A 15,033-nucleotide genomic window follows, 5' to 3' on the forward strand; every position below is an offset into this window, starting at 1 on the left:
AACTTTAGTTTCTAAAAATTGAAGCTATAGTTGGACATATTCCCAAATCCATAATGCAGGCTTGGCACTTTGAAAATTGTTTTTTTTTTTGGCTATTTAAAAAAATTGTCGTAATTGTGGTAAAATGTATACAACATAAAATTTTCTACATTTTTTAATGTACATATAAATTTTATTTACTAATCCAGAAATAATTTAGCTTTCCCCATTTTTTAGTTACCAAAAAAAGCAAGTTCATAATAAATGATAAAAAGATTAGAAATCTTAGATTACAGATTTTATTCTCTGAAAATACTACTGTCTTTTCCTAAGTGATACTTCAATAATTCTTATTATTTACCTGTGGAGATCTCTTATGGACAGGAATCCTTGTAAGCTGCCTGTGACAATGTGCTCTCCAATTATACATATATCTGACACTTGTTCCTTCAGGACTTGAGACCCTAGATACTTGCCATTTACAGAAAACAAATGCAATGCATTCTTATCCTGCAAAGATTAAAGAAAATTTAATGATCTCAAATTAAAACTGAGTTTCAGAATTGTTAATTAAAACTATGACTAATAACAGAATGATGACTGGCTTTAAAATTCTGGAAAAAACATATATTATACTTAAAGAGAAAATATGTAGACAATATTGTTAAAGTGATTTCAGTCAGATTGCTAAGTAAATAAATATTAAACAGGAACTCTCATCCCTCCAAAATAATTTTTAAAAGTTCTCGTAATTTTTAAAAAGCTTTATCACTGAAATGAAATAAACATATAAAATTCATGGTTTATTTATACCCTGCCTTGTGCAAAAAGAATAATTTCCATCTAAGCTTATGAAGTGCCACACAATTAGAAATTATTTTTGAAATCATACAGGCCTATAGTGCTAGTTAGTGTTAGTTACTCAGTCGTGTCCAACTCTTTGGGACCCCATGGACTGTAGCCCGACAGGCTCCTCTATCCATGGGATTTCCCAGGCAAGAATACTGGAATGGGTTGCCATCTCCTTCTCCAAAGCCTATAAAAAGCTCTAAAACAAAACATGAGGCTAATATTGTGATAGGGAATGAACAAACTGCATGACGGAAGGAAAATACCCTTTTCAAAATACTGTGCTCTTTCCTTCGGAGAAGTTAATGGCAACCTATTCCATTACTCTTGCCTGGAAAATCCCATGGATGGAGGAGCCTGGTAGGCTGCAGTCCATGGGGTCGCGAAGAGTCGGACACGACAGAGCGACTTCACTTTCACTTTCATGCATTGGAGAAGGAAATGGCAACCCACTCCAGTGTTCTTGCCTGGAGAACCCCAGGGACGGCGGAGCCTGGTGGGCTGTCGTCTGTGGGGTTGCGCAGAGTCAGACACAACTGAAGAGACTTAGCAGCAGCAGCAGCTCTTTCCTTCTTCAAAATGCCCCATATGTACACAATGTATACAACATGGAAAGAAGACAGTCTCATTAATGGTCTAGCCATACTGCATGAAACTGTTATATACCTTGAGAGTGGTACTTTCTTCAATGCTGGAGTACATGACAACATGTCCTTCCCAAGACAAAGCCAAATTAGGAATGGTCAGGAGCAGAGAACTCTCACAAGGCGGTCGTAAAGTCTGCATGTACTGACCCTTCTGAATGGTATGTATAATCACAGTGCCATCCTACACACAGAAAATATTAGAAAATAAGAACAGAAAAAGAAAAAAACTGAGCAAGAGAAAGAAATATGGGAAAGTACCTGAGAAAATGATTATTCCATCAAGGAATAATACATGTACCTTAGGAAAAATTCCAATCTTGAAATTTCAAATAGCATTTTATTTCATAAAATGGCCTTCTTTTAATTAATAAGACCTGTAAAATCCACAAATAGAATCCAGTCTCTTTAAACTTTTTCTTGCTGTATTTTTCTACTTCTGCAAAGTCCTGCACAAACTTAGCATAAAATTTCTATGCTTTTACCAATTCTCCTATATAACACAAATATTGTCTCTGAATTTGTATTAAAAAAAATCATATTTTTAAAGGTACAATCTTACCCTTGATCCTGACACTGCCATGTCTAGCTCAGTACTGATGGCGACACTCAACACTTCATCAGTGTGTCCATACAGAATCTGAAAGGGTTTAGATGCTAGGCCCACGGGAACACCTCCCTAATATAAAAACAGAAAAGCAAAGGTCACTTTCTTGTACACTATTTTCTATAAAAAATCTTATACTGTATTTTAACTGTCTAGTCACAAACCAACACTGCAACTAGCTCTTATCACTAAGTCTATTCCCAGAAGTATTTGTTCTTGGGTTTCTCCTTGAATTCTCAAATGGTTCTCAATCTTTTCAACCTCAAAAACATATTAATAATATGAGGAGTTTCAAAGCTGATTGCTTTGGATTAATTTTAACAAGTGTATTGTTCGCCCTTTACAGAATTATTCTTCCTTTACTTCAAAGAAACTTTTTCTATTACATCTCTGAATACTTTCTCTTTTTTATTTATTGGAGTCCTATTTCAGGGACATCAATTATCTTTATGCTGACTTGTCTTTGATTTCTTTACTATCATTCTTTTTCTAATTGCTTTTGTTGTTTCTATTTACTTTGATTACCTTAAATCTTTCTTCCATGCTAATAATTTGATTTTTCAGTCACATTAAATTTGTTCTTCGCTTTTTCTGCTTTGGGTTTATTTATAATTGTAATGGTATTGATTTTAATCTCAGTTTGATAATTCTGCAATCTCCCTTTCATTTTATTATGCTAGTTTATAATTTCATCTTTGAGGTCCTATTTTATTCATTCAATATTATTATTCTATTCTTCTAACAGCACAACTTATTGCAGGCAATCTCTCTGTACATAAGTTATTTTCTTTATCTGCTTGTAGCATGCTTTGTTTGGTATAGTACTTTCTATGATACAGAACGCTTGAGTAGTTGCCATGGTGTTTGATTTATGATTACCATGGATAAATGTCCAGACTTTCTACCTCCATTACACAATGTAGATGAATTCTCCCTGACACTCTATAACTTGGGTCATATCTGTCTTCCTCTAAGAGAATCAGTCTGAGTGCTTACTGTACTCCATCTAATTTTCAAAAGTCAAATAATACCTATATTATTCAAAGAAGATGGACTCTTCCCAAATTCATTTTATAAAAGCTGCATATCCCAATGCTAAACATGCAAAGATAGAATAAAAACAGATTTCTTTCACATATAAGTAGAAAAATAAAGTACTAGCAAAGAAAATCTTGCTGTAGAATATAACAAGACAGTACGAAGTATATAGGTTTATTATAGAAATTCAAGGATGGTGCAAAACTAGGACATTTCCCAAAATAATACATGACTTTTTAAAAAAGTAAAAGAAAAACTTATACATTAAAAAAGGAAGAGAGACTGGGAAAAATAGCTGAAAAGAAAATGATTACGACTACTAACAAAATTAGAACATGGACTATGGATCAGATAAAGGTATTGTATAAATGTTCAGTGTTTTGGTTTTGATAACTGCACTGTGGTTATATATAAGAAAGTCTTTGTTCTTAGAAAATACACACTGGTGTGTCTAGTTGTAAAGGAACATAAAATCTCCAGCTTTTAAAATGTTCTGGAAAAAAAATAAGATAGGAGAAAAAGATAGGGAGAGAATGCTAAGGCAAATGGCAAAAATGTACTACCTCTGTATCTTTTCTGTAAATTGAAATTTTGTTAAAACTAAAAAGCTACCAAAAAAAAAGAAAGAAAGAAAGAAGGTAACCACTGAAGTATAAAAAAAAATCCCACAAAACCCATTTGTGAAACCTAACAGTAAACAGTAAGTGAAGGCAAGTTCATCAAAATCAGACATTAAGACAGGAATGCTCACTGTAATTTTTGTGCTTTATTGTATTCACTAACAATGTAAAAGGGTAAGAAAATAAGTAATTAGTATACTGGAAAAAGTAAAGAAAATCACTATTTTCAGTTCACATGAATGTGCATTTACCCTGTTTTCAGAAAATTCAAGAAATACTAATAATTATGAGTTAGATAAAAGGATTTGGTAAACTGATTAGATACAAGATAACTGTATAGAAATCAATAACTTCTTTAGCAATAGTCAGTTAGAAATAAAAACGATTTTTTAAATTCTACTGAAGCAGTCATAAAAAAATGATAGTTAAAAGTAAACATAACAAAGTACAGGACCTAAATGGGGAAAAAATTATTAAAAAATTTTACCAAAGGACATTGAAAAAAGACCTGAAATAAATACAGAAAGACATTTCCTCTTTAGCAATATTAATAATTATAAAATTGCAATCCACACTAATATAGAAATTAAATATAATTTCATTAAGACTAAAATGAAATGTTTTCAGGACAGTTAAAATATTTTTAAAGTTCATATGGAAGAATAAAAACTCATGAAAGAATAGCTGAGAATCTTTAATAAAGGAAACACAGTGAGAGAAGATCTGCCTTACCAAATATTAAAACTACTAAAATAAAGTCATTTTGATGTTGACATAGAATAGATATAGAAGAAAGGGAAATCTAGAAAAAGATCCAATTCAGTGGGTAATCATTTGTGTTGGCATAAATTTCTACTCATAAATATACAAAAGCATGTATTTTTATATTCTATATTGTTATATAATGTATCTATATAACTAATACATCTAATATTAAATATTCTATGTTATAAAATTTAGAAATGGATTAAAGATTGAAATGTAAAAAAATAAGTATTACAAGAAATATTTTAGATATTTTCATAAATTTGGAGTGAGAGAAAGCCTGTTTATTTTTCTAAGCAAGGTAGAAAATCCAGAAGCCATAAAGAGAAAGACACTTCCTTGCATCAACATTATCATGAGAGTACACAACAAGGTTGATGAAAATTCTAAATTTATAATTTCTAGTTTTTCCACTTGAAAGGAAAATAGGAATATTATGTAAACAAAGACAAGAAAAATAACCATTTTTCTAGAAGAAGTTAACAAGGAGCAATCTTTGGAAAGTAATACGAGATAATGTTATGAATCAGGACAATAAATCTAGGAAAAAAGTGGTGATTAAGACAGAACAGAATGAGGGGTAAAAGAGGGCAAAGGAGCTCAAATATTCATTCAATGTCAGAGAAAAATTCACTGACTATTAAGACATCTCAGTAGTATCCCAGGGAGAATTTCTGATCTAAACCCAGAGTATTTAAATGTGTGACTACCTGTTGGGTAATCTGCCATATCATACATGTAGTATCTCTGGAACCAGAAATCAAATGTATTCCACAGTAATCTGTAGCTAAACAAGTCACAATATCTGTAAGAAAAAAGAATGTAAAAAAAATGAAATGGCATAGTTTGACTGAAACAGAAATACAGGGGCAATTTTAGGTTATTTCAAACTATCACTAAATCAGTTGTTCTAGCAGAGAGAAATGTAGGAATGCCATTGGAAAAGCACTGGGAAAGAGTGACACAGGAAAGGAAGTCACTTAAATCATGTAGGAGAGCCTTCTTTGAGGCCACCCTTCTTCGGAGGTAACGACTAGACATAAGGCAAAATATGCCTGCCAGAATCTTGGCATGAGTTTAAGTAGCTTCAAATGAATCCCCACTTATTTTGATACTCTTCTCTGTCCCTCACTGTCTCATCTCCATTTACCTTCTACTACTACTGGAACTGCAATCCTACTGAATATGTGTCCCTAACTAAAACAGTACATGTTACACCATAAATTCACAAAATATATTTTCCCTAAACTGAAAAAACCTGCGCTAAGTGACATCTTGGAAATCACTGGCGCAGAATTAGTAGCAGACTATTTCCCTTTCTTAACAGCTTTATTGGGGAAAAAAAAAAATCTACTCAACGATTTATCCTTACGTTGAAAAGATTGAGATATTAGGAAGCACCAGATTAAACTATATTCAACAATTTTACCTATTTCATGCTTTACCCATAACAAAGTAATAGAACAGGTGACTTCTTATTCAACTATGAAAGATTATTTTTTACCATTTTGTCATAAAATTCTTATTCTATCAACCAATTTTTTCAGACTTACCCTAGCATCTTTCCAATACTGTGAAGCTGTATTTAATTTATATGATGCTTAGTATACCCAAAATACATTAGACACTCTTAAAGAAAGAATATTCATAACACTCTATCCAAAAGTTCACTCAATTTCAAAGGTAAAATTCATGTCTTTTATAATATAAGAGGCATGTACTACTATTATGGTTAGAAATCAAAAACAAAAATTTGGGTGGGGGGAGTTAATGCTTACCCATATGTCTGATATTGTGTGAAATAAGTTTGCCTTTTGTAAGTGACATCACTTGAATGCTATTATCCCAGTGTCCAGCACTAAAAAGCAACTTCGCATCATGTGATACTATAAATAGCTTAGAAGTGATCTCCAGCCCTGGAGCAAAAGGGCCATTCATACTACGCTGAGTTCTGTAAACACAATTAAATATTAGACTCTTCTGCAAAAGATCATTTAGACTGATATCAATGATTTTTTTAATCTCTCCCAAAAGAAATAAAAAATAAGTCTGTTCAAATGTTTAATTAGAAATATCTATTAATAAATGATACATTCAGAAAATACATTAATCTTATTATTAATAAAACAAAAATATATATAACAATATAGTCTCGAGGATTAAGTGTAAAGAAAGTGGGATTGGTGAAGGCGTGAAAATGATTTAAATCTTGACTTTCACAACCAATTTAGTAAGACTGTCAATTCTGTAAATAGCCTCAAAGGATAAAGACAAGACAAAGGGATGTCAGGAACAGGAATCCTGGGAGTTGGAAATTTTAATCTATTTGTTTTTCCTGGCAATAAGATACTAAAGGTGCCTGTTTTGTTTTAAATGACCATTTACTTACTTAGGATTTGTCACAGTTTGATCCCTGATAAATGTAAAGTAATTAGAAATGTTTCTGTCATACGGTAGCCATCCATGGGTTCCAATAATGTAATTCATGCTTACTGTTATCTGGAAAAGAAACACATGAGGACAAACCTTAAATGAAAAGATTAAAGAAAGCAACACAAAATAACCAAATGTCCACATGATGTTATTAGCGTTTGTCATTTAGAGAACAGTGCAGGATTATGTACTTAAAGCATGAGACTCATTAAAAAAGTCTTAAAATAATTCAAATGGTTAAAAATCTCATTGCTCTCCTACTACAAAAAAAGTTGTCCCAATGTATCCTCCTTTAGTAAGATTATTTTCCTCAAAATTTCTCAAATACTAGCATCTATTAGTCAGTAGTCAGAAGAAATTAAGGATCAAGTCTTACCACAAAAATAAGATACTTATCACTTAGAACATAAATCATAAGTAGAATTTAGGAAGAATTGTTAAAGAGGTCTCCTTTTAGTAGGGACAATAACAGTGAATATTTACATTAAAAAATGGAAAGTTTACTCCCCGTTGATGAAAGGGACAGACTTCCAAAAAAAAAAACAATTCAGATAGCTTAAGAATTCTGCCACTTAAAAAAAAGTACTTATTATTTTTGTTAATCTTTGAAGATGTTTTATTTAAGCAAACACACAATATGCATAATTAGAAAAATGCGTCTAACTCTGGAATCTCTACTGTTCACTGTGCTATGCTCAAATTCTTATCATCTCTAAGTGATAAAATAAGACAGACCTATGTTTGGTCAACTTGCTAGGGTCCCAGATCCCTTACTTGCTAGCTTTGTGACTCTGAGCAAGTGACTTCTGAGATTTAATCCCCATCTGTAAAAGGGAAATAATAATCATCGCGCCTATCTCACAGGATTTTCAGGAGCGGTAAAGGACAAAATTCACATACTCACTAATATGTCCTGCAGGTGGTTAGACCTTTGTCAGTTCTGTATTGTATCTCATTTTCACTGCTTTATGATAAATTTTAATATCTAATAAGATGTTATAGCATACTTTTCTTATACAAAATTTCCTGGTATTTTTCACATAATTATTATTCCAAATAAACTTTATAATTATAGAATTACTTAAAAGCTATGTAAATACATTTTTATACTTGATCAAATTAATTCTATAAAAATTTTATCTTTTTTTTCCTTTTTTGGTCATGTTCAGCAGCATGTGGGATCTTGGTTCTCCAACCAGGCAACTGGGGATAGAACCCATCCCCCATGCAGTGGAAGCATAAAGCACTAACCACTGGATGGCTAGGGAATTCCCTTATCTATTAATTTTTTAAAAGACTTTAAAAAAAAATTATTTTCTTAATTTTTTCAGTAAGTTGTAATGGATATAGTCATGGCAGTGTGAAAAAGGTATAAACCAACTTACCAGTAACTCAGGACTCCCTTGTGACATAAAAGAACGAGACTGATTTTTGGGAACAACTGCCTTTACTAGTGGAATACCGTCACTAATTCCCTATAAAATAAAGGACACAGGTTTTACTGGCTGGTTCCTCTTATCTTAATTAGATACAAATTATTGAAAACTTCTATTTCTTTAAATAAAGATAAACCCTGTAATATAGCATTTTACTCTATCCAAAACATATTACCAGTTAATTTAAAATACAAGAAAGGAATTTTATATCGTGTTTGAATGGCATACTTGAAAGTTCTGAAACCATCACCTTCTTGTATTCCACTACTCTGCTGTTAAACAGGGAAGTAGATTTCAAGGAGTGACAACCATCTAAAACAGCCAATGATTTAAAATATTTCTTTTTCCCATGCCTAATGACATGAATATAAAGTAGAAAATATAGACTTTATAAGAAAACATTACTCAAATAAGTGAAATGGAAAAACTAGTTATACATTCTAGACTTTTCCTTTTGGGTTTAACTTTCAAAAAACAGATCTGTTCCATTACCTGAGGCCCTTCCTGAAAGCTACAACAAAAGAACCAGAAAATAAAGACACTCCTTGGAAAACATCATTTTATTATTTTATTACATTATTGCCATTATTACATTACCATTATTTTACTACAATGTTAAAGAGAACAAAGATTTGAGGTAAATTTCTTGATGTGACAATAGTTCATAAATTACCGTTAACATTTATGAGGTAAATTATAACCTAATATTACTAGGTACAAACTACAAGCCAAGTGCTTTTCTAAGAGTTTTATATGAACTAAATAATTATAACCATACAAAGTTAGAATATATCTTTTCTCTTCATACTGTGAATTAATCAAGAGAAGACGACTGACATTTAAACAAGCATAAATGGAAATGATATCTGAAGGAATCCATTTAATAAGCTCCTGCTTTCACTGCTACATCAATTTTCTTCACCATTTTAACACCTATGAAGAGACCTAAGAGAGGCCTTCTCTTTTCATATGAGTGGGAAACACCTTCTTTTTTACGATGATGAAAAGGGATTAACAATTACTGGTATCCAAGGATATCAATTGCATTCCTTATCCTAATCCAGATACTGGCCCTAGGAAAGCTACCACGTAACTTGGGTGCAGAGAGAGGCAAATGCCACTGCACTGCAGATAGAACCCAGAATATATTACACTATAAAAATGCCATAAGTGATTCAGTTCAGTTCAGTTCAGTCACTCAGTCGTGTCCGACTCTTTGCGACCCCATGAATCACAGCACGCCAGGCCTCCCTGTCCATCACCAACTCCTGGAGTTCACTCAAACTCACCTCCATTGAGTCAGTGATGCCATCCAGCCATCTCATTCTCTGTCGTCCCCTTCTCCACCTGCCCCCAATCCCTCCCAGCATGAGTTTTTTCCAATGCGTCAACTCTTCACATGAAGTGGCCAAAGTATTGGAGTTTCAGCTTTAGCATCAGTCCTTCCAATGAACACCCAGGACTTATCTCCTTTAGGATGGACTGGCTGGATCTCCTTGCAGTCCAAGGGACTCTCAAGAGTTTTCTCCAACACCACAGTTCAAAAGCATTAATTCTTCAGCGCTCAACTTTCTTCACAGTCTAACTCTCACATCCATACATGACCACGGGAAAAATCATAGCCTTGAATAGATGGAAAAACCATAGCCTTGACTAGTTGGCAAAGTAATGTCTCTGCTTTTTAATATGCTGTCTAGGTTGGTCATAACTTTCCTTCCAAGGGGTAAGCGTCTTTTAATTTCATGGCTGCAATCAGCATCTGCAGGATTTTGGAGCCCCCCAAAATAAACTCTGACACTGTTTCCACTGTTTCCCCATCTATTTGCCATGAAGTGATGGGACCAGATGCCATGATCTTTGTTTTCTGAATGTTGAGCTTTAAGCCAACTTCTCCACTCTCCTCTTTCACTTTCATCAAGAGGCTTTTGAGTTCCTCTTCACTTTCTGCCATAAGGGTGGTGTCATCTGCATATCTGAGGTTATTGATATTTTTCCTGGCAATCTTGATTCCAGCTTATGCTTCTTCCAGCCCAGCGTTCCTCATGATGTACTCTGCATATAAGTTATATAAGCAGGGTGACAATATACAACCTTGACGTACTCCTTTTCCTATTTGGAACCAGTCAGTTGTTCCATGCCCAGTTCTAACTGCTGCTTCCTGACCTGCAAATAGGTTTCTCAAGAGGCAGGTCAGGTGGTCTGGGATTCCCATCTCTTTCAGAATTTCCCACAGTTTATTGTCATCCACACAGACAAAGGCTTTGGCATAGTCAATGAAGCAGACATAGATGTTTTTCTGGAACTCTCTTGCTTTTTCCATGATCCAGCGGATGTTGGCAATTTGATCTCTGGTTCCTCTGCCTTTTCTAAAACCAGCTTGAACATCTAGAAGTTCATGGTTCACATATTGCTGGAAGCCTGGCTTGGAGAATTTTGAGCATGACTTTACTAGCGTGCGAGATGAGTGCAATTGTGCAGTAGTTTGAGCATTCTTTGGCATTGCCTTTCTTCGGGATTGGAATGAAAACTGACCTTTTCCAGTCCTGTGGCCACTGCTGAGTTTTCCAAATTTGCTGAAATATTGAGTGCAGCACTTTCACAGCATCAACTTTCAAAATTTGAAATAGCTCAACTGGAATTCCATCACCTCCACTAGCTTTGTTCGTAGTGATGCTTTCTAAGGCTCACTTGACTTCACATTCCAAGACGTCTGGCTCTAGGTGAGTGATCACACCGTCGTGATTATCTTGGTCATGAAGATCTTTTGTACACAATTATTCTGTATATTCTTAGATGCAGTGAAAATACTTATCAGAATTACATAATAACTATAGTCTTACATGTCCATCAATTTAGCGGTCAAATAGGAATTTATGGGTTACTTTATGTATAGTAAAAATATAACAGCAGAATTAAGACTGCTCTCCTTAGGAAGGCTGTTTGCAAGGTTGGCCATTGGCTGGCATCAGGGAACTTGGCAGGCAAAGACTTCCTCATGTGGACATAAAACTTTTCTTCAATGATGCACATGGCTCACTATGTCTAGACTGTGCAGGCAATCATCTAAAGTACCTGCTTTTCTTTGGAGAGTCTAGAATTTGGAATGTGCTAGGCAGAGGGTACTTCAGCAACCAGCCCCTGATAAATATGTTGGGTGCTGAGTCGCTAATGAGCTTCCCTGGGACACAAAAGCATGTCCCATTTCACTATCGAAAGAAATTAAGTACCTTCAAATTATATGTAGGTACAAAGCCCAAAATATTTACTATCTGGCCCTTTAACATTTACCAACCTCTGTTATGTTGCATAAGAGTTACTGCACGTTCTATGTACATCTTCAATATATTCTTGATACCTTTTTATCATTTTTATTCTCTCAAAAGAGTTAATATTATCTGTTCTAACCACATTTATAGGTATGAACGCATTTCACATTCACATTCTGAACTATTCAAACAGCTGACCCTTCAGCAACTCAAGGGTTACGGATGCCAACTCTCCATGTATTACACAATTTATAGTCAGCCCTCTGTACCTGCAGTTCCTCCTTATCTGCAGTTCTGCCCACAAATTCAACCAACCAGAGATTATGTAGTACGTCTAGTATTTGCTACTGAAAAAAACCCATGTATAAGTTTACCCACAGTGCTCAACCATGTGTTGTTCAAGGATCAATTGTAACTCTATATGTATATTTCAACATTTGAATTTGAACATACTCTTTCAAGAACTGCATTAATTACTTATCATGCTTCACTGACTATTCCTTCTGATATTAGCAGTTAACAAGTTGACTCATGGGCCATACTTTATATATGAATAGACACTATAATTAAAAGTTATTTTAGATTTCCTCTACGTATCATCTCAACTGACACAAGAAGCCATTTAAATCAAATTATCCTTCCTTCTTATGTTTCCTTCAGGAAAACATGAAATTAGAAGAGAGAAAGCCAGGAGAAAAAGTTCAGCAGCAAACAAAAGCATTCAACAAGGTTGCTTTAAAAATTCTAAGAATATAAAAGTGAAGAATTATTTACTGTTTTGGATTAAGTATTAACAGCTATACTCTCCATTAAGGTATAAAAGGAATGTGAAAGTGTACAGAATTTATAGAGAAAATCTATTGATATTATCACGTTGGCGATTACCTCTATAAAAAATGACTTGAGTTCAGGGAGGTGTTGAAATAGGTTAAAGGTTGAAGTGTCTGTTTTGGCTTGCTTCTGCACTGCTTCCTCTGCTGATAATCTAGAAGGGTGTGGTTCCTTAAAAAACAATTAAGAAAAAATAATTCATAATTACATTAAAACACCTCTCACTATATTCCCTTATACATACTGGACTCTAGTTTCAATGGATTACACTCTATGCACTGTTGACACCTGAACTGCTCAGACAATTCCCTCAGCAGAGCTCAGCTCTCTTAATTTCTAGAGAAACCCTAATTCTACAGTCTTTCTTACTGATATCTCCCTTGAATTTCTAAGTCAGAAGTAATTAATTATTCATTTTCATTATTTTCCTCTGCACATTACATTATTTAGCATTTCATTCAGTACTTATTTCTTTTTATGTTGGATTATATATAGTTGGTTATGGTCTTTTCCAACTAGACAATAGGTATCTTAAAGTAAGAAAGTAAATCGTATTCAGTTTTGAATTTTAAACATGTAGAAGAGCACCATAAATATGGTACATGCTGATGTATATATACTGGTAAACTTAAATGGATTATTCAAAAGTCAAAGTTTATAAAATGGGTGAATCTTTATAATTCTTGAAATAATATCTGAAGGTCCATATTATTGGAATTGAATTACAGGTATTGCTGCATTGCTTTTCAAATAAATTATTATTATTTCTTAGATTTTATGTCACAGACAAAAGATAGTATCATCTTTTTAAATAAGAGAATTACAAGTCAAATTAGTATTCCAATGCCACAGTTAAAATGCAGAATAGAATTCTATCTAAAAAGGATTCTTCTGTCTCTATTGTAAAATATCGCTTGTATCTGACTCTGTAACCCCATGGACTGCAGCAATTTTTCCTAGAGTGTGCACAAATTCATGTCCATTGAGTCAGTGATACTATCTAACCATATCATCCTCTGCCATTTCTGTCTCCTTTTGCCTTCAATCTTTCCCAACATCAGGGTCTTTTCCAATGAGTCAACTCTTTGCATCAGATACCTAAGTACTGGAGCTTCAGCTTCATCATCAGTCCTCCCTGAATAGTCAGGGCTGATTTCCTATAGGAATGACTGGTCTGATCTCTTTGCAATCAATCCAGGGGACTCTCAAGAGTGTTCTCCAAAATATTAAATCATGGGAAATAGATTTGACAGCTCTAATTCAATATTTAGCTCTCAATTAACCATGTGAGTATTCACTTTATTTGAAACCAAAAGCTGATTTTTAATGACATTTTTTATCATAAAAACTAATTCATACTACCCTTGTTTAAAAAAATAAGTTAAGCTGCTGCAAAATTACTATAGAATCTATTTCAAAGTCCAATGAAGTGTTCTGTTATTGTTACTTTTACCTCTGACTGTCAGCAGGTAAGGTTTAAAGCACTGATTTCAAATATGGATATTCTGTAAAGATCAATATTGGAGACTTCAAATAAACTGTTGCTAATGAACAGTAATAATTATAAAGCTCAGTCTGATCAGTGAATTAATGAAGTATATCCATAAGCCAGAATTTAGATCTACCTTCGCGATTATAGCTATGGAGATGTCAATTCAACAAATATTTACTGCACACAAACTATATGCAAGAAAGATACAAAAATGATTAAAAGAAGGTTATTGCCTTTAACATAGCTATAATATAGTGAGGCAGATGGATAAATAAACAACTAAGTCAGAAAATGTCACAATTAGGATGTAAACAACAACCCACAAGAACTGGAAAAATGATCTACAAGTTCAACAAGGGGGTTTACAGCTATTAATTCAGAGGAAACACAGGATGGCAGAAAGGCTTCGGAGTTAGATGATCAGGCATCCAAATTCTGCCCCAAGTCACATTCTAGCTGTGTAAAGGTGGAAAAAGTACTTGACTTTTCTAAGGCTAGGTATTAATTTCTATGAAACAGAGCTTTATCATCTAAAAAAATAACGATAATTTTTGAATATTTACTGTGAGGGTTAGGTAAATCACTTAGCACAGTGCTAGCATAGGACAGTATTAACTTAATAAATGTTATATTATTAAGTATTCTTCATTTCTAAATTCACACTAACAAAGATAAAAATGTCTTTGCAAACTAATATTAGACTAACTTCTATGATAATTTTTTTCCTTCTCTCTCTCTCCTTTTTTCCCTCTGTGGACAAACAGGGATCAAACTGGTGGCCCCTACACTGGCAGTGTAGATTCTTAACCACTGGATCACCAGGAAAGTCCTCCTTCTCCATTTAAACAAGAGGGAATAATAGCTGACCTGACAGGGGCCTTCAACCTCACCTTTTCCTCTCAGGAGATAACTAAACAAAGGTGATTGGCTTTTTGAGTAAATATAAATCCTTTGTGACTCAAGAGAAACTGACTGAATATGTGGATTTTGACTGTAATATTTTGTTATTCAAAATAGAACAATCATTTAAATTCACTTTTTTTTAGTCACAGTATAATTTTTTTCCAAATTCT

General features: G+C 33.7%; 1 protein-coding gene across 7 annotated transcripts in view; it reads right to left on the bottom strand.

The window, feature by feature from the left end:
* NBEAL1 (neurobeachin like 1) overlaps window positions 1–15,033 on the bottom strand; it is a 165,186-nt gene that overhangs the window by 12,498 nt on the left and 137,655 nt on the right. For all 7 annotated transcript variants that reach the window (XM_055398718.2, XM_055398716.2, XM_055398714.2 and 4 more), the window contains 8 exons: window positions 12,523–12,639; window positions 8,321–8,410; window positions 6,892–7,001; window positions 6,281–6,453; window positions 5,213–5,307; window positions 2,035–2,151; window positions 1,495–1,656; window positions 341–489 (listed from right to left, as the gene is read on the bottom strand). In XM_055398718.2, coding sequence (XP_055254693.2) covers window positions 341–489; window positions 1,495–1,656; window positions 2,035–2,151; window positions 5,213–5,307; window positions 6,281–6,453; window positions 6,892–7,001; window positions 8,321–8,410; window positions 12,523–12,639 — 1,013 coding nt within the window. The remainder of the gene's footprint in view (window positions 1–340; window positions 490–1,494; window positions 1,657–2,034; window positions 2,152–5,212; window positions 5,308–6,280; window positions 6,454–6,891; window positions 7,002–8,320; window positions 8,411–12,522; window positions 12,640–15,033) is intronic.

The sequence above is a fragment of the Moschus berezovskii genome, chromosome 2, assembly GCF_049115385.1.
Source record: "Moschus berezovskii isolate FMDL1 chromosome 2, NW_MosBer_1.0, whole genome shotgun sequence".
NCBI classification, from domain to species: domain Eukaryota; kingdom Metazoa; phylum Chordata; class Mammalia; order Artiodactyla; family Moschidae; genus Moschus; species Moschus berezovskii.